The sequence below is a fragment of the Sturnira hondurensis genome, unplaced genomic scaffold (assembly GCF_014824575.4).
Source record: "Sturnira hondurensis isolate 20B ecotype Veracruz unplaced genomic scaffold, ASM1482457v3 Scaffold0017254, whole genome shotgun sequence".
Taxonomy (NCBI): domain Eukaryota; kingdom Metazoa; phylum Chordata; class Mammalia; order Chiroptera; family Phyllostomidae; genus Sturnira; species Sturnira hondurensis.
In genome coordinates this window covers 1,687,824-1,711,660 of record NW_028089885.1, presented here as the reverse complement: position 1 = coordinate 1,711,660, position 23,837 = coordinate 1,687,824, and the positions used below count along the sequence as shown (strand labels likewise).

Here is a 23,837-nt window from a genome sequence, read left to right as displayed (position 1 = left end):
CCATAGGTGGGGAAAAAACCCCTACTTTTATTTTCCAATTCATTTTCCAGATATTTAAACCATTCATTCATTCCACAAATGTTTATGGTAGTGAAAAAAGCCTGCTGTACATACATCTGTAGTTTTGATTATTAACAGCATAAATGTTTTCATGCTTATCGTCCAGTACTTTCATAATCATTGTATTGATCATTGTCACTATTGCCTCCCCGCAATGGGGAAGAATGTTGAGGATCGCCTGCCCAGAACCGCGCTGCCGGAACGCGCAAACCACGGAACCCGTGGAGGGAGACGTGCGGGTGCCGGAGGGCAGACGCGGGGACGCCAGCAGATGCCGGACCCGGAAGTAGGGGTTGCCAGTGGCCGCCCCGGGAACACGAGCTGGAACGGCAGGCGCTGTGGGGCTGAGGGTGAGACGAACCCGGCGGGTTCCGAGCCGCGCGGCTCAGGCCTGTGGGAAGCGCGGGCCTTCCGTGGGCATGTTTCCCGAATGCTGGCGCCGAGGGGGTCCCAGCCCCGCTGCTAGGGATCGGGCCCCGGACCGAGCTCTTTCAATTCTTTCTGCCACATCCCTGGAGGGGATGGACCCTCCACCCCAGGGCTTGTTGTGGGAAGTCGGGGAGGTGGTGATGGGCCAGCGTTTCGCCAGGTGTCTGGAAAGAGCAGGAGCTGCAGTTAATACTCTTCTTCATCAAACCCTCCTGCTGTTCTTTAAGATGGGTGTGTTGTTCGAATGTTGTCACGGGTAGGGAAACAGAGGCTCAGGGAGGCCGTGCAGCGGCCGGGCCAGGATGGGGCCCGGGCCGGCAGGGCTCCACTTCAAGGCTGGTGCCGCTGGCAACCACCGGAGCCCCCACTCAGTCTTGAGGGCGTCCAGGCGTTCTCTGAGTTGATGTAGACTAAGGAGGGCACTTCAACTTGAACAAATTGACTGGACTCCAGGGGCAGTTGTTTCTTACAGAGGCTTTGTCTTACCTTGTTACCACTCCTACCTTTTTATAAAAGCCTTCGGGAACAGCACTTTTCTATTATTAACACATTTAATTCTCATTACAACACTAGGAATTAGATATTATTATTATCATCGTCATCATCATCATTATCCTTATTTGACACACAAGGAAACGTGGACTTGATGGTCAGTGAGCCCTAGGTTCCTAGAACCTTTGCAAAGGTCATCTGATGCTGGTCTGAACCTAATTTTACTCATAGCTTAAAAAATGACAACACTGGTCTTGTGGGGTTGTTGGCAAGATTAAATAAAGTGTTTATAGCAATTATGACCTAGTACAGAGGAAGAGGTTAAGAAATGGTGGTTTCTTTCCCTCTTTTCCTGACTGTATAGGTATTTGGTGAAGTTAGGTGGGAAATCCTGGGGCTCTAAATGCTGTGCAGACCACTGCTAGGCCTTCACTGCCCAGCGAAATCCGCTGGTTTGTAAGACACTGCTTGAAAAGCCTTTCCCTGCGAACAGTCCCTCCCGGAGGTCAGGTACCCTGCTGGTGCTGCTGGTGAAAGTTGACCGGGTAATAACAGGCTGGCTAACCTGCCACTCCCTCGCACTTTCAGCCTTCTAATTACAGTCCCAGTTTGGAGAGTTTGCTGTCAGCACCCCCTTAGCACTTGCTAATCTCCCTTTGTGATAGGAGGACCAATGTCAGGCTCAGAGCTTTGTCAGGCACAAGAACAGGACTTGATATACATACCATGTAGGTTACCGGAAATAATGTAGTTCTGGACATTGACTCCAGCCTTTTAATTCTGAGGCTATACAATTTTCCTTTTTTTATAGATATTTAAACTTTTTTTAAAAAGCAAAACTTAAGTGAATAATAATGTTTTGCGGGCAGGGCATTAGGATGATATATAAATGAAATTGACAGAACATTGCTTTCAGCTTTCGTTTTTTATTGGCTTCTGTTTTAAGATTGAAGACATACCTTAATGGAAAAGCAGGGAAGCTCTGAGATTAATCGCAGAAAGTTAATCACAGCTGTGACTGCGGAAAATTTTTAAGAGATGAAAGGAACTTTACATGTAAAAAACTGTAGCTAGCCCTGGCTGGTGTGGCTCAGTGGATTGAGCCCCAGTCTGTGAACCAAAAGGTTGCTGGTTCGATTCCCAGTCAGAACACTAGCCTGGGTTGTGAGCCAGGTCCCCAGTTGCAGGCATGTGAGAGGAAACTCATTGATGTATGTCTTACATGTCGATGTTTCTCTCCCTCTCTCTTCCTTCCCGCTCTCTAAAAATAAATAAATAAAATCTTTTTAAAAATATTCAGCTGGAAGTAAGGAAACATGAGTTTTACGCCAACTTAATCAACTTCCTGGGTTACCTTTGGATAATCCTTTCTGAGCCTTAGTTTGTTTTTCTTCCTTGAAATGTTTGTGCCGGATCATCACCAGGGCCCTTTTCTCAGGATTTCGTGATTCTGTGTCCTTAAAATAAGTGATATTTTCCCCTAATAAAACAGTGATACTCAGAGCATTGCAAAGTACTTAGGCAGTACTGAGGTGTAAATTGTTGAACTAGAACATGTGTTCCTTTAGAGGCAGAGTTGCTTGTGACCAGCACGTGTCATATGTGAATTAGCAGCTGTACAGCCGACAGGTGAACACGTTACGTGATCTGGAGTCAGGACCAATGCTGCTGTGCCTTTCTGTGACTGTCCAGTGGTGTCCCCGGTTCTGGATAAACAAGCTCATCAAAATACTTCTCCCTAGAGGGATCTTTAGAGAAGAACCATAGTGATTTACAGAAAAGGTGTTTAGGATTCTTATGTATGAGGAGGAATAGTGGAGGTGTAAGATTTCTAGAAACTTTACCGTATGGGAAAAAAAGAACATTCAGAAGGAGAAGTGTTTGCAATTCTCTTACAGATTTAAAGTCACCCTTTACATCTTAGGCATCTAAAAGTATTTTTACTGTTCACTTTGCAGGTAGAATTCCTGATTACTCACGTATTCAGTTAGTATTTTTGCTCGTCATTTACTACTGACCATTAGAATGAACCAAACAAAACCCCTGTTCTGGAGCTTACTTACATTCTAGGACATGTAAGACAAAAACCAAGTCAGTAGATGGAGACTGTTGGGTGTAGTGGTAAGTGCTAGAGGGAGGTGGAGCATGGCCGCCCCTCAATGCAGTTGCCCGCAGAGACACTGCAGGATGAAGGCTTTGGGCGTGGGTTCTAGAACACACAGGCCTGGATTCGTATCCAAGTTCTGCTGCTTGAGCGCTGATCTCCCTGACCCTTCAGTTCCCCCTGTGGGGCAGTACAGGGACAGTGCCTGCACCCGAGGACGCTGGCAGGTGTAGTTTTTTTGGGGGGGTGGTGAGAGCTTTGGGATGTCTGGGGAAAGTGACCTGGGTGGAGGCTGGATGGCAGGAGCAGCTCCGGCACACAGGGAAGAAGGGTGGTGTTTGAGGGGACGGGATGGGGGCAGCATAGCCGGCAGTGGGCGATGCGGCCCGAGTGGTCCTCAGGTCAGTGAGCTCTGCAGTCTGTCCATGCTGCCCTTCCAGCAGTTTTCAACTTTTTTGTCTCTGGGATGGTAGTGTGTTTAAGGTGAGACACCCAAGTATTTATTTTGAGGGAGAAAACAAATTGTTTTATTTGGGGCAGCTTTCTTACAAAGAGTACTGACTTCACTGAGGTTGCCAGTGTCTTGCAGTAAGGGGCTGGGTTGGCAGCCCAGGGCTGACCGCGGGTAGTGAAGGTGTTTTCCTTGGCGTCCTTTCCGAAGGCTGCCCTTCCTAGCCCTTCTTTCTCAGTCTGGTTTTATTTTGTCTTTAGTTTTAAACCCATTGTCTTAGTTCTTTTGACCAGTCACATGTGTCCACAGCATTCAATGTAGAAGATGCAAGAGGCGGGGTGGTGAGCAGGAGCCCTCCTGCTCCCAGTTCCAACCTTCAGGCCCTAAGCCCATCCCACCCCATCTGACCATCTGTTTCCTTCAACTAGTGTGTGCCTCCCAGATGGCAGCAGTCTGTGCTCACTGTCACGCACCCAGTTTTCCTCATGTCACTTTCACGGTGACCTGACCCGTATTCGTATTTACCAAGCAGATGCATCCTTCCTGGCCACACCCCATGTTGCTCCGCTACACACCATACTTTTGTTTAACGATTCCCTGTTGGCCTCCACTAGACTGTCTCATCTTCTATCATGAATGATAATGCTGCAGAGAATTCCCCAGCAGTGGTTTCTAACTCGGGTGCCGCCATGTCCTGCCCCTGGGGGACTCAGTGTTCACGTGGACAGTCTTGTCAGTGCCTGTTGCTCGGCAAAAGTTTGGATATTCTTGACTCGCCTTCCTTTCCTCCATCTCGGGCTGTTGACTCTGCCTTCAGAATCTGCCCGGACTCCACATTAACCTCGCTACCTCTGTTGCTGCCACTCAAAACCCAGTCAGTCCCTTCTGGCGGGGCTGCCAGAAGGGTCCCTTGAAAACTTGAAGTCAGACCATCTCCTGCTGTGCTGCCTCCCAGCTCCCTGAACGCAAACCCCTGAGAGCATGGCCGGTGCCTGCATCCTACACACCTGCTCGCTCTCAGCACCCCAGGCCTCCTCGCTTTCCCTGGAGCCTGTCCTGGTCCTTCTACTTTCCCCCCAGACCCCAAAGGCCTCACTCCTGCCCTGTGCCTCCTGCACTGGTTTGTCCCACGTGACACATGGAGATCCTGCACAAAGGACAAACACGGTGCTGTGTTCCCTGCACCCAGGACTGGGCTGAGCATGTAGTAGGTACTCCATAAATACCTGTAGGACCATTGATTTTATTTCTGGAAGGGCAGTCGCTGGGGCTGTGCACGCACAGTGTGAGACCTGTCGTAGAGGTTGCTCTGACCGAACTCCCACTGCCTACATTTGAGTTTGCCCGACCCCACACCCTCGCCCCTGTGGGTGGTCAGACCTGCAGTCTCTGCTGGAGAGATAAGCAGAGGCCCATGCCGGCTCTGATTTGCTTTAATGAGCCTTGTTGGACATTATATTACAAAGGGCTAATTTCCTCATTACATGAACAAGTCCTAAACATCAAACGGCAATTTAGTTGACAAAAATCGGTAAAAACTGTGAATCAACAGATCACAGAAAAGGAAACCAGATGCTTGTGAACATGAAGGGGTATGTTCCTGAACTTGGAAGTGCTTAGGGGTTCTTTTTTAAATATCAGAGTTCATGTTTTCTTCTAGTGTTTTTCTGGTTTCGTTTTGTTTACTTAAGTCTTTGCTAGATCTAGAATTTGATTTGGTGAAAATTATGAAGCAAGAGTCTAACTTTATTTTTCTTCCCAGAAGGTTGCCCAGTTGTGTCAATGAAAACCTTTTTTTAAAAATACGCTATTTATCAATGTCAATGCCATATTTATAATGATTAAAAAGGCACGTTCATATGTTTCTTTTACTTGGCCAACAGGCATTAAATGTCCTGTATCAGGCCCCATACCAGCTGTTTCAGTTGCTAACAGTGAGTCAGACAGCGGGCCACTCACGTGCTAGCAGGGGGAGGTGCGGCAGTAACCAACTGGCGTGGTGTGCAGCGGGCTGTAAGGAGTGGGGGTCGGGAGGAAAGGATGCATCCAGCGAGTGGGAGTGGGGAGAGCTCTTTAAGGAAGAGCTACTGCTTGAACTGGGTGTTTGGTCAGTTGAGCAGCATTCTCCAGGCTTGGAGAAACATCCCGAGCAAAAGGGACAGAATCCTGAAAGTGTTTTTTCTTTAGATAATGGTGTTCAGTTTAATTGGCCAGAGCATAGCCTGGCAAGGAAGAGGGTTATGGGCCAGGGTCAAGGGAGACTGGAACCTGCTGTGAAGGACTGGTGAGCTCTGCTGGGGATTGGAGCCTCTGGCCAGTGGGTCTCTGGGTCTCAGGCCTGGCTGTGGGTCAGAAGGCCCTGGGGAGCTTGGTCTGGATGTCTGCCTTTTTTTTTTTTTAAGATTTTATTTATTTACCTTTAGAGGGGAAGGGAAGGAGAGAGGGAGAGAAATATCAATGTATGGTTGCCTCTCATGTGTCCCCTGCTGGGAACTGGCCTGCAACCCAGGTATGTGCCCTGACTGGGAATCGAACCGCGATTGTCTGGTTCTCAGGCCCGCGCTCAATCCACTGAGCTACACCAGCCAGGGCAATGGATTCCTGCCTTTGGAAAGTCTTTCAGGGCTCAGCCAAGGAGGAGGTGCCCCTCAGGCCCGAGGAGGACAAGGAACTGTAGCATGGGAGGAGGGCCAAGCATCTTCCTGGCCTGGATTGCGGAGAAAATTGACCTGAGGTCATAGAGTCACCTCAGCTTCTCCCAGATGAAGCCAAATTCCCAATGTCATCTCTGGGCCAGATCAGTTGTCCTGGGCAGTTGTCTGTCTGTCAGATGTGTTCAAGTTTCCTTAAAATTTTTTTTCTTGCCTGGGCTTTTCTTTTTTGTCTTTTTAAGTGAGTTTCCTTGTTAGCAAGTGGTACAGGTTCCATTGGAAGCATTGCTATTTTCTGTGTGTCTCATCTTCTCTTTAGGAGTCGGCGTTGGTAGTGGTGTGGGCTGCTGAAACACCACTTTCCGGGACTCCTTTTGTGCCTTTTCCCTGAACCGGAGCCAGGTGTAAGATAAGATGAAGACTGTGCTCATGGTTGCAGAAAAGCCGTCCCTGGCTCAGTCCATCGCCAAAATCCTCTCTCGAGGTAGGGAAGACTGACCCTGGCGTCTCTCTGGCTTTGATCTGCAGCCACTGTCGTTCCTATTTTACACATGATTTCTTTCTTTTTCCAAAGTGCGACCCTGGCTCGCTGGAGTAGACATGGTTCAGGAGAGCAGGCATTCACGAAGCTCCTCGGTGTTGGTCACTGTGGAGTGTGTTTACTGCCACAGCCAGCATGAGCCAGGGCGGGGCTCCCAGGAGGCACAGGCACTGTTCACAGCATAGCAACAGGCACAGACAGGCCCCTGTAAGAGCGCTGTGCCGGTCAGGGTTGGTGGTCGCACACAGCAGCAGCCAACCCTGGTGACTTACACAGAAAGTTTACTGGAGGGAGGGAGACATAGCCAGGACCACACCCTGGCCTAAGTCTGAGGAGGCCGTGCCGAAGGCATCATCACCCTAAGCACAAGATCCTGGCCCCTACCCTTGACCCCTGACTGCTACAGGTTCTGCCCACAAGCCTCGTGTCACTCAAGAGCAGAGCAGCCAGTAAGCTAAACCTTGGCCATGGCCTTCCCAAGAGCCCTGGGAAATGGAACGTCTGCCTGCACCCCAACTCTGGCCACTGGGGTGCTTGGTGCTGCTTCCCTCCTTTCTCTGAATTCCCTCCAAGTAGGAAGGGTATTTGGATGCTGGGAACCCAGAAATAGCAAACATTTACCCTGACCTCCCCTTGGTCCTGAGGGTGAAGGAGGAAGAGACCCTGAGACAAGTGGGCTAAGAAGCTGCCGTCTGAAGGAGAGGGGAGACCCCAGAAGTAGTGCCTGGTCCCAGGAGCTGAAGACGTTTGGCTGAGGGGCCATCCATGCAGAGCGTGAGATGACACTGCTGGGTTCAGTAATTAGGGCATTCCTGGGGACCTCTGAGTAAAGTTTGAGAGAAGGTAGGCAGGAACCAAATTCAGGAGTGAACACAGAAATGCAGAGAAAGAGCCCAAGAGTGTCTGCTCCTGAGAGTTCAGAGGTGGCGCCCCAGGCCCCCGGCCGATGCGGGGCTCTACGTGGTGTGCGCACTGTGCTGGTTGATTACCAGGGGTGTTTTCCCTGTGAACCGTGAGACCTCTCAGCACCCAGTTCCCGCAGTGACCTGAGGGATGTTACCACGGACTGCTCTGGGGGAGGGGCACGCTGGCCCTCCCAGAGGCAGCGCTGGGGCCCTGCGCCCCTGAGGCGGCTGCAGCCCACGGAGCAGCCACTGCCGTGCTTCTTCCTGCAGGAAACATGTCCTCACACAAAGGGCTGAATGGGACGTGCTCGGTGCACGAGTACACAGGGACCTTCGCAGGCCAGCCAGTCCGCTTCAAGATGACGTCTGTCTGTGGTCATGTGATGACCCTGGATTTCCTGGGTGAGCCCCCACCCCCTGCCCACCCATCCCGTTGAGGCAAGCCCTGCACGGTGCTTCCCAGGGTCCAGTTGGAACCAGGGGAGGGCTCCAGGCAGAAGTGTCCAAACCCATGAGTCCTGACACCAGCAGGTTGGAGAAGTCACCCAGGGTCTCTGGATGAGGCATCCAGACCTCAGGCTTTGGAGGTCACCACCCATGCCCCCCCACCCCCGCAGCCATACCCTTGCCCTGTGTACCTTGCTGTGCAGACTGGAGAGGGTGCTCACCAAGGGGGGAAGCATTGCGGGGGGGGCTGGTCTGAAGAGGTGCTTGGGGGAAGGCTGCTGCTCCTGCTGATTATTGCTGTTGTCTAGCAGTCACTTGGTGGCTGTCATCATTATCCTCATTTTGTTATTGTCATCCATCATCTTGGAATGGCCAGCATTAGTGACGCACTGGGGTGAGGACAGGGCAGCATAGTCAACAGGAATCCGGCCTGGGCTCCGAACCACACTCTTCTGGCTCACAGGCTAGGGCTGGGCCGGTGACTGGGCCTCCATGCCTTTCTGCTCCTCATGTGTGGAATGGGTCTTCCGACAGTGCCACTCACTTCCCAGGACTGTCTGCGGACTCAGTGTGACAGTGATGGTGGCATGCTTAGCTCAGGGCCAGGCACACAGCAAAGCCCCAGGACTTCCTGCTGCCCAGTGGCAACAGTGACATGGATTCACTTGTTTGGCTGAGCGTTCGGACCCTGAGTTTTAGCCTGCAGATTGGGAGCTGGAATTTGAACTTGGCTCTATCTGACCCAAGTCGTTCAGGCTGCAGGGATCAGGCCTAAAAGGAAGGCAGAGTGCTGAGCATGTGAGCACCGAGTTCTAAGTGGTGAAGTAGGTGGGTGTTTCCAACATGAGGCTCAAAAAGATTGATTCTTCTCAGGCGTCAACTGAATGCCCATCGTGTGCCCAGTCGGCTGCGAGGTCTGGGGAGAGGCTTACAGAATCCAGGCTGGGAGAGAAGACGAAGGCGTGTGTTGCGTGGCTCCGTGCTCTGGCAGAGTGAGCCGGCCCAGAATGGTACCTCTAGCCACAGTGCTTGTCCTGGAAGCGAGGCTAGAGCGGCAGCCCTGCCCCCTGGTGGCTCCCGTGGTGGCGGGGTCGTGGTGTCAGCTCACAGGCAGGAGCAGGCAGGCTGCTGAAGGGAGACTCTGGTTGTGAAGGTTGCCCCAGGCGAGCTGTTCTCCAGGCCTCTCCCTCCCTACTTGCAAGACAGGACCACAATATTATGGCCACAGAAGCCAAGCTCTGAAGTGCGACTCAGATGTCATTGTGCCTGGGGTTTACAGGCAAGTACAACAAATGGGACAAAGTGGACCCCGCAGAGCTGTTCAGTCAAGCCCCCACGGAGAAGAAGGAAGCTAACCCCAAGCTGAACATGGTGAAGTTCCTGCAGGTTTGTGGAGCAGGCGGGGGCAGAAGCAGGCGCGGAGGCCCGTCCCCTAGCTCCCTCCAGCCCAGCCCCTGGGCAGACCTCTCCGCCCTCTCTGTGAGCACCCCCAGCTGGCCCACGAGGCACCTTTCAGGCCTGCTCCTCCCTCCCCACTCCCCCGCTACACTGCTGGCCCCCGGAATTCTTTTAAAGTAGTTTGGTGGTGGTGGTTCCTTCTATTTTAAAACAAACGCATTTACATTATGGAAAATTAGAATATGTAAATAAGTATAAAGAAGGAAGATTATTTATAATCACAGTACCCAGGACAACTACTATTATTAACATATAGGGTTATTTTATTTCAGTCCTCCTGTGCAATTTTTGGAGTGAAGATCTTACTCATTTTTTGTTTTTTTGTCCACAATAGTTCTGAACTAAATTCTTCTCTGAGTGGCTAAGCCAGTCTAACTAGAATGTTCCTCTGCTTAGCCTGGGCCCCTGCTCTGGGCACCAGGCTTTCTAAACAGCGGCGGGTGTGAGGGGCCGGCCGCTCTGTGGGAGTGCTGGGGGCGGGCACTGAGGGGCGCCGGGCTGTGGCAGGTGCGACTCACCCTGTGCTTTGTGGCAGGTGGAGGGCAAAGGCTGCGACTACATCGTGCTGTGGCTGGACTGCGACAAGGAAGGGGAGAACATCTGCTTTGAGGTAGGGGTGGACCCCACTGTGGTCCTCACTTTTGGCCTTTCCTGCCACCTGCCCACACTACTCCTGAGCCCAGAGTAGGGAATCAACTGTGTTGGATTAAAAATGCCTTTTATTCTCCTTTATTTTAGAAAATCTCTAGACACTTAAAGATGCGTGGACTTACTAAGGGTGATGGCGTGTCGCTTCACCTTCTGGGGGTGCGTTGTATGGGCAGCAGTAAAAGGGCAGAAGCTGCTAGACGGATTCGAGTTTCAGAATGGGGCTCTGTCAAGGAGAGAGGTGGTTTGCAGCATTTCAGGTCACTCAGCACCTTCCAAGGACCTTAGATCATGCCGGTTGACATCCGGGAACCTTCCTCACTCCTGTCACTCGCCTCATTCTTTTCAGCACCTGCTTCACGTGTCCTCTCCCCGCCCAGGATGCCCTCCCATACCTGCCTTGGCCTTGGTGCCCTCACACTGGTTGTGACTCAGTGTCACCTGGTGCCCTTCAGGCTGTGACTCTATACAGGTCGCCCTCCTGCCTCTGCACCCCTTGCTCCTCACCCTGAGGACCAGCATGCCTCGGGGCTCAGGGAATGCTTCCGGTACAACGGGAGCTCAGGGCACCCAACATTCCAGCACGGCACCCTCAGCAAACTGATTACACTCCACCCCTTCCCAGACACCACTCTCCTGTCCGCCCCTGCAGTGCCGCCCCCCTCAGGGGTCTCTGCCACTGAGGGTAAAGAAGGGCGGCAGCTCACGGGGTCTCTCCCTTCAGAATGGAGGCCCCTTCTTCCCTGTCAAGAAGCTGCATGGCCAGGCTCCAGCACGACTCCCCTCCCGCTGCACGGCCTTCTTAGTGAGTCTGGACTCCAGGACCCTGCTGTGCTTTATCCACCGCCCACCTCAGCTACCTGAGCCCCCCACAGTGAGGGTCATAGGGCCTCCCGTGACCTTCTCCTGCCTGTGGCCTTCTCCTCTTCGCCTGGCCCTGTTTTTTCTCCAGTCTCTTAAAAGTTCTACCCACCCTTCCCAGCACCCCCCCTTTAGAAGAAGGGGAAATGGGTCAAATGGGGTGAACTCGGTGACTGAGTTCCCTTGTGTCCTTGGCAATAGCATTTCTTGGTTTGGTGACAATGGAAGGAAGTAAGAGAGGGTGGCAGCTTGTAGGGTGCTGTAAGAAGGGGGTGTTTGAGTAAATTTGCAGACAAAAGGAAGGGAAGCCATGTGACAGGAGTATGTGGAGAGCCCGAGGCTTCTGGAAGGGGAGAGAGGCAGAGGAGGGTCTGGCAATAGTAGAGAGGGGATCACACACACGTCTGGGGAGGCTCAGCCCTGGAGAGGAGCTGGGCCCACAGGTGGGGTGTAGAACGGGAGCTGAGACCTCGGGAGGCGGAGGGCTCACAGCCAGCCACCTCCCTCAGGTCCTGGATGCTGTGCTGCCCGTCATGAATCCCGCCCACGGGGGTGACAAGACAGTGTTCCGGGCCAGATTCAGCTCCATCACGGACACGGACATCTGCAATGCCATGGCCCGCCTGGGCGAGCCTGACCACAACGAGGCGCTCTCAGTGGATGCCCGGCAGGAGCTGGATCTGCGCATTGGCTGTGCCTTCACCAGGTGCTGGCCGCCCTCCCTTTGGCCAGAGTCCCCGCCCTTGCGGGTCCCCTTCCTCGGTCCCCAGCCTGATCCGCATCCTGCAGTTTTCAACATTTTAAAAACCCTGAAGAAAACTGTCTCAACAGACCAGTGCTTAAAAAGCAGCGCGTCTGTCCACACTGTATGCATCCTGAGGAGAGGGCAGAGGGTGGGGTGTCACAGAGGGGCTCCTGGCCCAGGATGGTCAGAATGTCTGCTCCTTTCCCGCTTTTGCTGTTATGTGACACGCTCACCTCCCCGGTCCCCGTGCTGAGCACGTCCTCTTGCCCTGTCTTCCAAGAGGGGAGCAGCCAGCCACCTTGGCCTCCTTGCCGTGCCCACCAGCTGGGCCATCCTGCACTCCCACCAGTGGTTAATGGCAGTGTCTTGAGCAAACACATGACTGAAGCATCTTTCTCTCCCCCACCCCCACTTCTAGGTTTCAGACTAAGTACTTTCAGGGGAAATACGGCGATTTGGACAGCTCTCTCATCTCATTCGGGCCATGTCAAACCCCTACCCTGGGGTTCTGTGTGGAGAGACATGACAGAATCCAGTCCTTCAAACCAGAGACCTACTGGGTGCTGCAGGCCAAGGTTCTGTTCCCTTCTGTGTTCCCGCTGGGTCTTCCAGGTTTGGGTGTGGGTTCTGAGAGTTCCCACCACCACGACCACCATCATCGTCGCCCTCTAGGCCCCAGAGGCCCAGGGCACAACTGTAGACAGAAGTACAAGAGGGAGGCCAGAGAAGGGTCTGCAGGGTGCCTAGGGAAGGAACCCCAGCTTTCCTGGAGAGGCAGGCTAAGGCTCAGCGAGACACGTTGAATTTGGATGAATGGGAAGGAGCTCAGCTTTGGTGGTGTGGGTTGAGGTCACCCCTTGGGGCCATCAGCTGCCACGGTTAGGTCCAAGAACTGCCTTTCAAAATGTTTAAGGTTTTAGAACCCCTTCTCCAAATAAAAGCCTCCATGGAAGCTTCTCATAAAATTTAGAACCTAATACAGAGCTGCTCCGGTTGACATGGGGCTGGGGACCCCAGGGTGAGGCCACACCCAGTGTTGGTCAGACATCAGGATGTGGACAGGGAGGGCGGGAGAGATGGAGGCTCTGACACTCCCTAAGGACACCTCAGCCTCAGCTGTGGGCTCCCCTCCCGAGACTATCTGTCCAACGTCAGGGGGAGACCAGCTGTCAGAGCAGCCTTCGCCTTGGGAGGGGCTGTATGGGCACGGCCCTGAGACTTTAAAGCCGGGGCCATTTTGCTCTCAGACAAGGACCAGCTTCATCTGCCCCAGTCCTCCTCTGGCAAGGATGGTCTGGATGCTGTCTTGCCTCCATGCTCCTTTCATCCTTCTTCCTGCAGGTTAACGCTGATAAAGACAGATCCCTCCTTTTGGACTGGGACCGAGTGCGGGTGTTTGATCGGGAGATCGCGCAGATGTTTTTAAACATGACCAAGCTGGAGAAGGAAGCCCAGGTGGGCCTGCTCCACCCACATCTGTCAGCCCTGCCGGGGGTGGGGGTAGGAGTGGGGTGCCTCTGGCTAGAGGAACAGCTTGTGACCTAGGATCATGTCTTTCTCCCCTTTCGGAAACAGACATCTTTTGGGAAGAACAGTTATACACACACACACTCCTACTGAACTAGCTCTGCCTGCCGTGGTAACTGTAGCGTGCTGGGTGTTCTCTGCGCCATGCACTGTCCCACTGCTGTGACCTGCCAGGCACCTTCCATGCTTCCCTTCCCGTGTGACCCTGTGGGCATCATCTCCTTTTGACGGGACTTCATTTCACACAAATGCCCCTTTTCTGTGACGTCCAAAGCTGACAACTGTAGAGGGCTCTCTGAGCATAGCCACAAACCCTCCCAGGGTCACACAGCCAGTATGGACAGGTCGGGGGCCCCAACTCCTCAGCTTTCATGGCCTTCATGGTGCTGCGTTTCATAGGGTTTTATGAGTTGGACGGACATGCTGCCTGGCTGGCAAGGAGCTGGCTCTGGGAGGGTTGGGGGCTTAGGGGGCAGGCCCATGGCCATTGCAGCAAGTGTCATATAGAGGTGACAGCTACCAAAGCCACTGAGGTGCCTTCTCTTGTCCTTGAGCCTTCCTTGGGTGCCTTCTTACCCACCTATGCAGTTGACTCGGGCTTCCAGAACTTTCTAAAGCCACTCCATGCTGTTATCCTTGATCACCTTTCTATAGAGATGCCATTGCTACTGTCTCCAGCTCTCACCCTGGTGATCCAGCCTTCTCAGCTGCATGTGCACAATTTGGCCTTGGTGTTCAGCCCACAGTCATCTGTCTGGCATCGGGAGGCCCTGCCCTGGCCAGGTCTACATGGAATTGGCAGGGACGAGCTGTCGTAGTTGAGTCATTGGGGTTCTTTTTGCCGCAGGCACAACAGTCACCTGTTCTGACAGCTGTCTGATTTAGAGGTTGCAAGAGGTAGCTCACCAGTATTTTATTTAAACTTCATAGTATCATAAAAGTTTCAAAATAGTACCAACATTTAAAAATTGTGATCTCAATTTCCAGTTTCTCCCGACCAGTCAGCAGGTGCAGCAACAGCAGCAGGGCCTGGCGGGGCACTCAGGCTCCCTGAGGGCAGCCGCCCCCCGACACAGCCTGCGCCGGGGCCCCCAACCTGCTGCCATCCCCAGGGCCTCACTGACACTGGATCCTGTCTGGTTTTGACCTTGCAACCCATTTTCTCTCTCTATGTTTTTTTAATACTGATTTTAGAGAGAGAGAAAAAAATTGCCTTGTTGTTCCACTTAGTTCTGCATTCACTGGTCATTCTTATATGTGCTCTGATCAGGAATCGAACCTACAACCTTGATGAGTCAGGACCATGCTCTAACCAGCTGAGCAACCACGCCAGGGCTGTAATCCTTTCTGTTCCCTCTTCTCCATTCCTCCAGTTTTTCTCTCTCCCTAGAAAATTCTTTAGAAAATTACCATCTTTTTTCCTTCTGGGACTGAATATTCATTCAAATCGTGAGAACACTGTGAGGAGTGACTTTGAGAAGCACAGAGACCAAGTCAGTGGAGCAGACCCTCTGCACATCCATCCTAATTCTCTCTATTTTTCTATCTCTCCCCTCCCCCAACCCCCAAATCACCGAATCTGTTCTCTCTTCTAGGTCGAAGCCACAAGCAGGAAAGAGAAGGCCAAGCAGAGGCCACTGGCCCTGAACACTGTGGAGATGCTGCGTGTGGCCAGCTCTTCCCTGGGTATGAGAGCATTTCTCTAAACCCCCCAACAGACTTCTTAGAGCAGTCACACTGCACCCCCGTTCAACCCCCGTGTAGTCCCTGTGCCAGCTCACACCCCCTCCACGTGCTCACCTGTGCCATCTCACACCCCCTCCACGTGCTCACCTGTGCCATCTCACACCCCCTCCACATGCTCACCTGTGCCAGCTCACACCCCCTCCATGTGCTCACCTGTGCCATCTCACACCCCCTCCACGTGCTCACCTGTGCCAGCACCCCCTCTCCATGCAGTGTAACCTGAGGCTTAGGGGGAATCTGAGCCTTGCGCAGATTTAATTTCTCTTAAATTCCAGAGTGGAAACAAGTGAAAAACAGGAGAGCAGATTCCGTTTCACAGGATTGTTGGTTAATACTTAACAGCTTCCTTGAGTTTATGTAGGGAAAACACAGACCATATCATTTAAAAAATGTCTGAGGAGCCCCTGCCAGGAATGAACACATGGGAAGCCATCAGCAGGGCCACCCACCAGGCAGGCTCTCACACGCCCCTCAGAGGCATTAAACTGTGGAGTTTCATCTCCAGGTACAAACTCTGGGCCAAATCCCAGCTCAGTCACATCCTTCCTTGTCCCAGGGCCTCAGTTTTGTCATGAGAAAAGAGGGTGACCGTAATTAGTACCATCCCTTTGGGCTGCAGGGGTTGAATGACTAAAGTGGCACATCTCGTCAATAGCGCTGCTAATGACTGTCACTGCCCAAGAGGGACATCCCATGTTAGCGGCCCAGAGCAGCTTCCCTGCTGCAGGGGAGAGGTCGAGACCCATCTCTCCCGCCTGGGACAGGCGAGCTGTCGTCCCTGAGCCTTGTTTCTATAATAGCGAGAAGGGGGTTGGTCTGGACAGTTGGTGACCTCCAGGCATTGGTGGCCCCTCAGTGGCCTTGGGAAACCATGGTCAGTATCTGAAGCCTCATCCAGGGATCCTCAGAGGCAACAATGACATTGGGTGACCAGTCTCTGGTGCCAGCCTCTGCTGGGCACAGGGGAGCAGGAAGATAAGCCCTCTCTCAGTGGCCCTGGAATGCCGTGAGGACAGAAATACGCAGGAGGCTCCGAGCGGGGGGCATGTGCTAATTCTGCTGCCATAGCAGATGTCAGCAGGCCCTGAGGCATGGTTATGGTTCCATGCCAGACAGGCGGCCTGAAGGCCATGTTCAGTCAGTACAGCTACCAGCATCGTGTGGGTGACACTGAGCATCCCTGTCCTTGGTCCGGCCTCATAGATTGAGGACCTCAGCCTTGGATAAGGCACAGGCACTCAGTCAGCAGCTCTGCTCTGGGCCTTGCCTGTTCAGATTCACCATCACCCCAAGGAGGCCCTCTTTGCTTTCGGGAGAGCCTGAAGGCCCAGGCCCTGGGCAGGCACCTGGCCGACCCTGGCATTCTGGGCCGGCTGAGCCTCCTGTCTCGCAGGCATGGGGCCACAGCACGCCATGCAGACCGCTGAGCGGCTCTACACCCAAGGCTACATCAGCTACCCACGAACCGAGACCACCCACTACCCCGAGAACTTTGACCTGAAGGGCCCTCTCCGGCAGCAGGCCAACCATCCCTACTGGGCCGACACGGTGAGCAGAGCCAGGCCTTGGCCCCCTGTACACACCTGTTACCAAGGCCTTGGGACCCAGCTCAGGACTGGCCAAGTCCAGGCCTGGCAGCAGCTCCCCATAGGTGGGAGGGCAACCACGCCCATATTCACACTCGGCTTTGTCTTCTCTCTCTCAGGTAAAGCGGTTATTAGCAGAAGGTATCAACCGCCCACGGAAAGGCCACGATGCTGGTGACCATCCCCCCATCACCCCTATGAGGTCTGCCACAGAGGCTGAATTAGGTATCAGGTGATCCCCCTGCCATTCTCACACTTGCACACTCATATTAACACATGCACACATACATACTTGAAGCTTCTGACAAGGGAAGGGTGAGAAGCCACAGTGACATGGGACCTCTGCATGGTGTCAGGCCCTGTGGGCAATGTAGAGGCTCCCTCTGGCACCTGTCTGCTCCTGGCTGTGGCAAAGGAGGTCACCTGAAAGTTGTGCCCCCTCACCATGGAGCAGGACAAGAGTGAAATGTGATGGCAGGTGTGCCTGAGTGCAGGGTGCAGGCAGCTGCTCGAGGGGACCCTAGACCAGAGGAGACTAGGCAGGAGGTGGGAGGGTGAGGTGAGTGGGCAGGTGGCTGTGGGCAGAAAAGGATGAGACCGGGACAGAGTAACGAGCTCAGTCACTGGGCTGAGGCAGTGCTGGGGGCCACGTGCCGGGAGCAGGCAGAGGAAGGGAGGGCCATGCAGGTGGAGGTGGGAGCTGCTCATGCACAGCCCCTGTGGGAAGTGAGGGTGGCATCACTAGAGAGGGTCAGGCCCGGTGTCTGAATCGCAGTCCCACCTGGAAGCAGGGCAGGAGGGGGGAGCCATGGCTGTGGAGGAACCACCAGGGTGTAGGAGACTCGCTTTCCTTGCCATGCATTTTCTCTGGGGCGCCCTGTGGCTCTGCTTCTTGAGCAGGAGCCAGCGGGTCCTCAGAGCCAGAGTCCTGGCTGGTGACCCACATCTGTGTTCACTGCAGGGAGCGAGGCGTGGCGGCTTTATGAATACATCACCAGGCACTTCATTGCCACGGTTAGTTACGACTGCAAGTACCTCCAGAACACAATTTCCTTCAGGATCGGGCCCGAGCACTTCACCTGCACAGTGAAGACCGTCATCTCACCAGGTAAAACTGCGGGGCCCAGCTTTGCTCCTCCCCTCCATTCCATAGACGGATGGCACGCTCTCCACCGGACCAGTGGGTGGAGGCCCAGGGTCTGAGGCAGCCCTGTTTCTCCAGGCTTTACGGAGATCATGCCCTGGCAGAGTGTGCCCCTGGAGGAGAGCCTGCCCCCCTGCCAGCGGGGCGACACCTTCCCTGTAGCCGAGGTGAAGTTGCTGGAGAAGCAGACAAGCCCACCCGACTACCTGACAGAGGCCGAGCTCATCACCCTCATGGAGAAGCATGGCATCGGTGGGTGTGCCCAGCCAGGCCCCGGGCCTGAGGGTTCCCCTCCCAACCCCAGAGCCCAGGAGGCAGTGCTTCCAAAGTGGCCCAGTGACCCTTCCAAGCCCAGCACCTGGTAACTGGGGCCCAGGGAGTGACCAGCTGAGCCAGGCAGAGTGGCAGAGGGCAGTACCTCACCAAGGTGTCCATGTCGGGACTAGGCCTTGCCTGTGAAGGCCGAGAGGTGCCCTTGTGCACACTGACACCCAGGATGCCAAATGACTGATTCACAGGAAAAGCACAAAGGTCAAACCAGAGTCCTCTTCAGTCGGCACAGCCAGCCCGAGTCTGTCCTGGAATCCAGTGACAAGGAAACCCAAATTCACAGGTGCTGCTTCCTTGTGAGGGAGGCTTAGAGCCCACCAAGGGCTGGAAGTTCCTGCACAATAGCCAGGTTTCCAAGTGGAATTGGCAGCCCAGGGCCGTTTGCCGCCTCAGAGTATAGTTGCTAATGCTCGCACCTCACAGGTGAGGGGGTCTCACATAGTCCCCAGGCCTAGGACCTGTGACCTGTGTCCTCGCACACTTGAGGCCACCTCCCCAAGCACTGTTCACACTGATGGGCACTGCCCAGTTGCTGATGTGCTATCCCAGGTGACCAGACCCCTCCCAGTCGACAGGCTTTGGAGGGTTCTGGGACAATCTAGGCCTCAGTAGCTGGGCCCGGCTCCATCACTGACACACCTACAGGAGACTTCCAGGGAGCAGCTCACCAGAGTCCAGGGCACTAGCAGCAGTGTGGCCCTTGTAGGGGAGCTGAGCCTGCTTCTTCCCAGGGGCCTGGGGGCCTACGTGGATCGTGTCTCAACAATCCTCAGCCTACTGGGAGGTGCGGGTGCTGCTTCCTCAGCATCCTCTGCCCCTTCCCGTTGACCAAATTGAGTTTGCAGAAGTGAAGAGGGCTCTTGTGACCTCTGAACCAGACAGTGGTCGAGGCTGGTCCTGTCAATCAGGGCCCCCAGGGCTCTATAAAAGGGCCTGCTGAGAGCTGCCCCTCAGGCCATGGCAAGAATGTAGCAAGGAGTTGGGGAACTCACTGAGTCACACAGGGGTCCTGGCAGGCAGGCAGCAGCAGGCACAGCACCTCTCAGAGCACGCCACACAGGGCTCAGGTCCCGTCCTCACCTCATCCTGTCAACACGGGGCCTCAGCAGGCTAGTCAGTCTCCAAGCACCAGCCAGGAGACTCAGGAGGCTCCTTGGCCAGGGGAGCAGTAATGGTAGCATCTGGCAGTGCCAGGTGACCTCGAAATCCTTTAGGGAGTTGTGTCCCAGAACTTTGAGCTTGTCCTGGGGCCAGAGCACCAGGAAGTGGGCAAAGCAGAGCAGGCTTTGAAGGGGATGATTTGGCGGTGAGTGTGTGAGCTCCACATTCAGGGGGCTGGGGCTCTGGCTCCAGAATAGGGTTATTGCCACAGGATGGAGGTCAGAGAGGCCAAGGAGGTCTTACTAGATGCGAGGGGCAGGTCCGATGAGCTCTCCGCCCTTGGCAGAGTTCCTTAACCTCTCTGAGTCTCTGTAGAGCGGAAAATAGTGCCCGGCACAGGGAGCACCATCCTGGGATTTGTACGGCGATTCATGAACAGCATGTGGCACAGTGCCTGGCAAAATGCTGGCCGGAAGCAGCACAGGAGAGGCTAAGAGCCAGGGGCTCATGACTGGAGTGGGCAAAAGGGAGTCCACAGCTGATGAGGAGTGTCAGGCAGGCAAGGGACACCAGGGCCTTGCTGTGCATTGCAGGGACAGACGCCAGCATCCCTGTGCACATCAACAACATCTGCCAGCGCAACTATGTGGTCGTGGAGAGTGGGCGTCGGCTCAAGCCCACCAACCTCGGCATTGTCCTGGTGCACGGCTACTACAAGATCGGTGAGTTCAGCCGGCCAGTGCTCCCTGGGCTACAGCTCCGCCTTTGTCAGTGCAGAGCCTCCCCCAGCAGACCCTATGGTGAGCCCCAGCTCCCGTTGCAAGGACACTGCACTGGCCACCCTAGGACTAGCCCCAGCAGGGCCTCAGAGTGGTGGATGATGAATGGACAAGTATAAAGGATCCAGAAAGGGAGACAAGGGCCCTCACCACAGACCAGTTACCGGCTAGGCCTGGATCTGCACTGCAGGGCTTGTCTACTTTGTCCCCTCATGGCCCCGAGGAACATAGACATGGCCCAAGGACTTCCTGGAGCCCACCTGTGATGCAGTTCCAGAGGCAATTGTCCCTCGTGACTCCACCCAAGATTCTTTTGGGTGGGAGATCAGGAGGGGTCTGGGGCTGTGGGGTGCAGCCTGGTGCCTTCCAACTCCAGCCAGAGCAACCAGGACTCCTCGGTGGGAACGCTCACAGTGGCGCCCCCACCTGCAGATGCGGAGCTGGTGCTCCCCACCATCCGCAGTGCCGTGGAGAAGCAGCTGAACCTGATCGCCCAGGGCAAGGCTGACTACCGCCAGGTCCTCGGCCACACCCTGGACATCTTCAAGAGGAAGTTCCACTACTTCGTCGACTCCATTGCAGGTGAGGTCTGCCTCTTCCCTGCCCCTGGGTCAGAGCTGCCACCACTCAGGATGCCCAGGGTCCCCAGGAGAAACCAGCCCCTAGGTCTGAGCTCCAGGCCTCTGCTAGATGATGGGTCATCACTGGACCAGTACCAGGACTGAAGAGCCAGTGTATTAATACCACACACAGGGCACCTGGCTCATCTGACAGACAGGGCTGCAGCTCTGCTCTTCCCATTATGGACTGGGAACCCTCAGGGCAGGGGGGTACTCCCTCACAGATCCTGTCCCTCTTGTGGTGGTGTCCCCTCCAGCCCACCTGTTTGCACCTGCTAGGGAGGGGGCTGCTGCAGGCCGGGAGGATGCAACCCTCTTGCACTGCTTGCTTTCAGGCATGGATGAGTTGATGGAGGTGTCCTTTTCACCTCTGGCAGCCACAGGCAAACCCCTGTCCCGCTGCGGGAAGTGCCACCGGTTCATGAAGTACATCCAGGTAGGTGGTCGGTGAGGGGCTACCCCTGTGGTGCCCTTGTGTACAGACTCAGGCAAGTCTTATCCCCTCTGTAGGCCTCCATCTTATCCTGTCATACAAGGGATTCTTTGTTTCAGTTGTCACTCAGGCACACATAAGCTCTTTAGCCACTTACACACATGTTGTCCACTGCTTCCCGTCAGCACATTCCTTGCTGTCACGGGCATTAACATACGTGCTGGGATTTCAGGGCTGCCTTTCTTCACGTGCAGAGCGAGTGTCCTGAGACTCAGGGCCTGGGTCCTTGCCCAAGAGGTTCTTGTCTGGGAGCATATTATGTGTTATGTGTTGTACGTCACGTGATATGTATCTCACATTGCATATTATATATTCCATACCTGTATGGAGCTGAATGTTCACATTACATATTATGTGTTCTGTATTATGTATGTGTGTATACACATATATATTAGTACTATCTATTGCATATTATGTGTTACACAGGACTTACTGTGTGCTATGTGTCTCACACTGCACTTTATGTGTTGTGGTATGGGGAGAATGAGGGTGGGCAGGAGGGCCCCGTGGCCCCAGCAACCCTGTGCCCCTCCCCCGGCCTTGCTGCAGGCCAAGCCAAGTCGCCTGCACTGCTCCCACTGCGACGAGACCTACACCCTGCCCCAGAACGGCACCATCAAGCTCTACAAGGAGCTCCGGTGCCCGCTGGACGACTTCGAGCTGGTTCTGTGGTCATCAGGCTCTCGGGGCAAGAGTTACCCACTGTGCCCCTATTGCTACAACCACCCACCCTTCCGGGACATGAAGAAAGGTGAGACCACCTCGCCGCTGGGCTTCCGCTCTCCCTTCCAAGCTGGACTGCCCTTTTCCCCCCGGGTTTCTATCAGCACCAGCCCCTGCCTGACGCCACGCTGGTCTCTGTCAGTGTGCCTACCCTGGACCTTCCCATGCTCCTGGTGCTAAGATAGGAGGTGCCCCGTGTCCCTGGGCACTGCTGAGGTGTCAGCCCTACCCTCTGCCGCTCTCTGTGTTGTCATAGTTACACAGCTGACTATGGTAAGCCCACTCAGGATCAGGTCAGTGGGCGCAGTGCGCCCCTTCCTGGGCTGTGGCCAGTGAAGGATGAGCAGGTGGGAGTGGGCCTTCAGCCGGCACCCACCAGTGCTCTCCGTCCTCACGCTTATTCTGGCAAAAGGAGAGCATGTATCCCGGTGGGGCTGAGAGACCGAGCCTGGAGTCTGAAGTGGGTGCCGGACCCAGGGTGTTCACCATCAGCTGTGCTGTTTTCTTTACACCCCGCACAAGCCCTGGGATGGCATCGCCGCACACTACAGATAGGAACTAGACACAGCAAGAGTGAGGCATCCGCTCCAATTCCCAGGGGGCCTGGGAGCCCTCGGGGTCTCAATTTATCCCTCCTGACTCAAGCCTCCGCTGTGGGGTAGGCACTCAGGCTCATCCCTGCCCTCCAGCGGCTTCCAGGGCTGCTGATAGCCCCGTGTGGCCCACACAAATGAGGTCCACACAGAGCTGCCCGTAACAAGCTATGGAAGCAAAGTGAAGGGCAGATGGACTTGGCTGGAGGCCACCAGGAAGGCCTTTGGGAAATGATGTGAGCCCAGGGAGCGGGGTGCTCAAAGGGTGAGGGGAGTTCAGATAAGCAGAGACTGGGAGCGAGCCCAGGCCAGTGTAAGCAAAGCCTAAAGGAGCACTTTCTGCTGGGCTGAGGGTCGCTGGACTGCAAAGCACTGAGGGAGGCCCAGGGGTGGGGGGTGGGACTGCAGCACGGGGCAAGGGGTGCAGGCGTGCCTCACGACAGCCCTCTCTCTGCCAGGCATGGGCTGCAACGAGTGCACACACCCCACCTGCCAGCACTCGCTGAGCATGCTGGGCATCGGCCAGTGCGTGGAATGCGAGAGTGGTGTGCTGGTGCTGGACCCCACCTCAGGCCCCAAGTGGAAGGTGGCCTGCAACAGGTGCAACGTGGTGGCGCACTGCTTTGAGAACGCCCACCGCGTGCGGGTGTCCTCCGAGACCTGCAGCTCCTGCGAGGCCGCCCTGCTCGACGTGGACTTCAACAAGGCCAAGTCCCCTCTCCTGGGCGATGAGACGCAGCACGTGGGCTGTGTCTTCTGCGACCCTGTCTTCCAGGAGCTGGTGGAGCTGAGGCATGCAGCCTCCTGCCACCCCATGCACCGAGGTGGGCCGGGGAGGAGGCAAGGCCGAGGGCGGGGCCGGGGCCGGAGGCCTGCCGGGAAGCCCAGTGCCAGGCGACCAAAGGACAAGATGTCAGCCCTGGCTGCCTACTTCGTATGATGGCCTGTCATTCCTCATCCAGGCTCCAGACGGTTGTCCTTTGGGCCACAGATCATTAAAATGCATTTTGTCTTCTCCAGAGCAAGCAGCTGGGGACCTTTTGCTGGTGTCGGGGTTACCGTGTCCTCCCCACCTATTGCCTCTCCCTTCACTCTGCACACTCCTCCTAGAGGCTTGCTCTTCCCACACCCCAGCAGCGCCTTCAGAGAGGACACCAAATGTGGAAATGGTAGCTGCGTGCACAGTAGGAGGTGTCCCTGATGCCTGTCAGGAAGGAGGGTGCCACCAGCCTGTCACCCCAGGCAGGTGTTGCAGGAGGGAGGTCCGGTGGAGGAGATGGGCCGGGAGAAGTGCTCTCTGGCCCTGGCCCTCGATGCAGCCCCCCGTTCAGGCTCAGACCCCACACTCTGGGTCAGCAGCTCTGAGCAGGTGTGTGTGTCGCCTCAGGTGACCCTGACAGTCT

General features: G+C 54.9%; 1 protein-coding gene across 2 annotated transcripts; it reads left to right on the top strand.

Annotated features, from left to right (window-relative positions):
- The first annotated feature begins 332 nt into the window (after positions 1–332).
- On the top strand, positions 333–23,452 carry TOP3B (DNA topoisomerase III beta). Of its 2 annotated transcripts, XM_037067353.1 has the most exons (19): positions 333–410; positions 6,507–6,671; positions 7,904–8,035; positions 9,360–9,466; positions 10,074–10,148; positions 10,911–10,991; positions 11,557–11,753; positions 12,211–12,367; positions 13,134–13,247; positions 14,915–15,005; positions 16,459–16,613; positions 16,771–16,876; positions 17,613–17,759; positions 17,874–18,047; positions 19,820–19,948; positions 20,438–20,587; positions 20,961–21,061; positions 21,668–21,869; positions 22,893–23,452. In XM_037067353.1, the coding sequence occupies exons 2-19, from the start codon at positions 6,602–6,604 to the stop codon at positions 23,372–23,374; spliced, it is 2,670 nt and encodes an 889-aa protein (XP_036923248.1). In that variant the 5' UTR covers positions 333–410; positions 6,507–6,601; the 3' UTR covers positions 23,375–23,452. The 2 variants fall into 2 exon arrangements, with proteins under 2 accessions (XP_036923248.1, XP_036923249.1); XM_037067354.1 differs by lacking the exon at positions 10,911–10,991.
- The last annotated feature ends 385 nt before the right edge of the window (positions 23,453–23,837 follow it).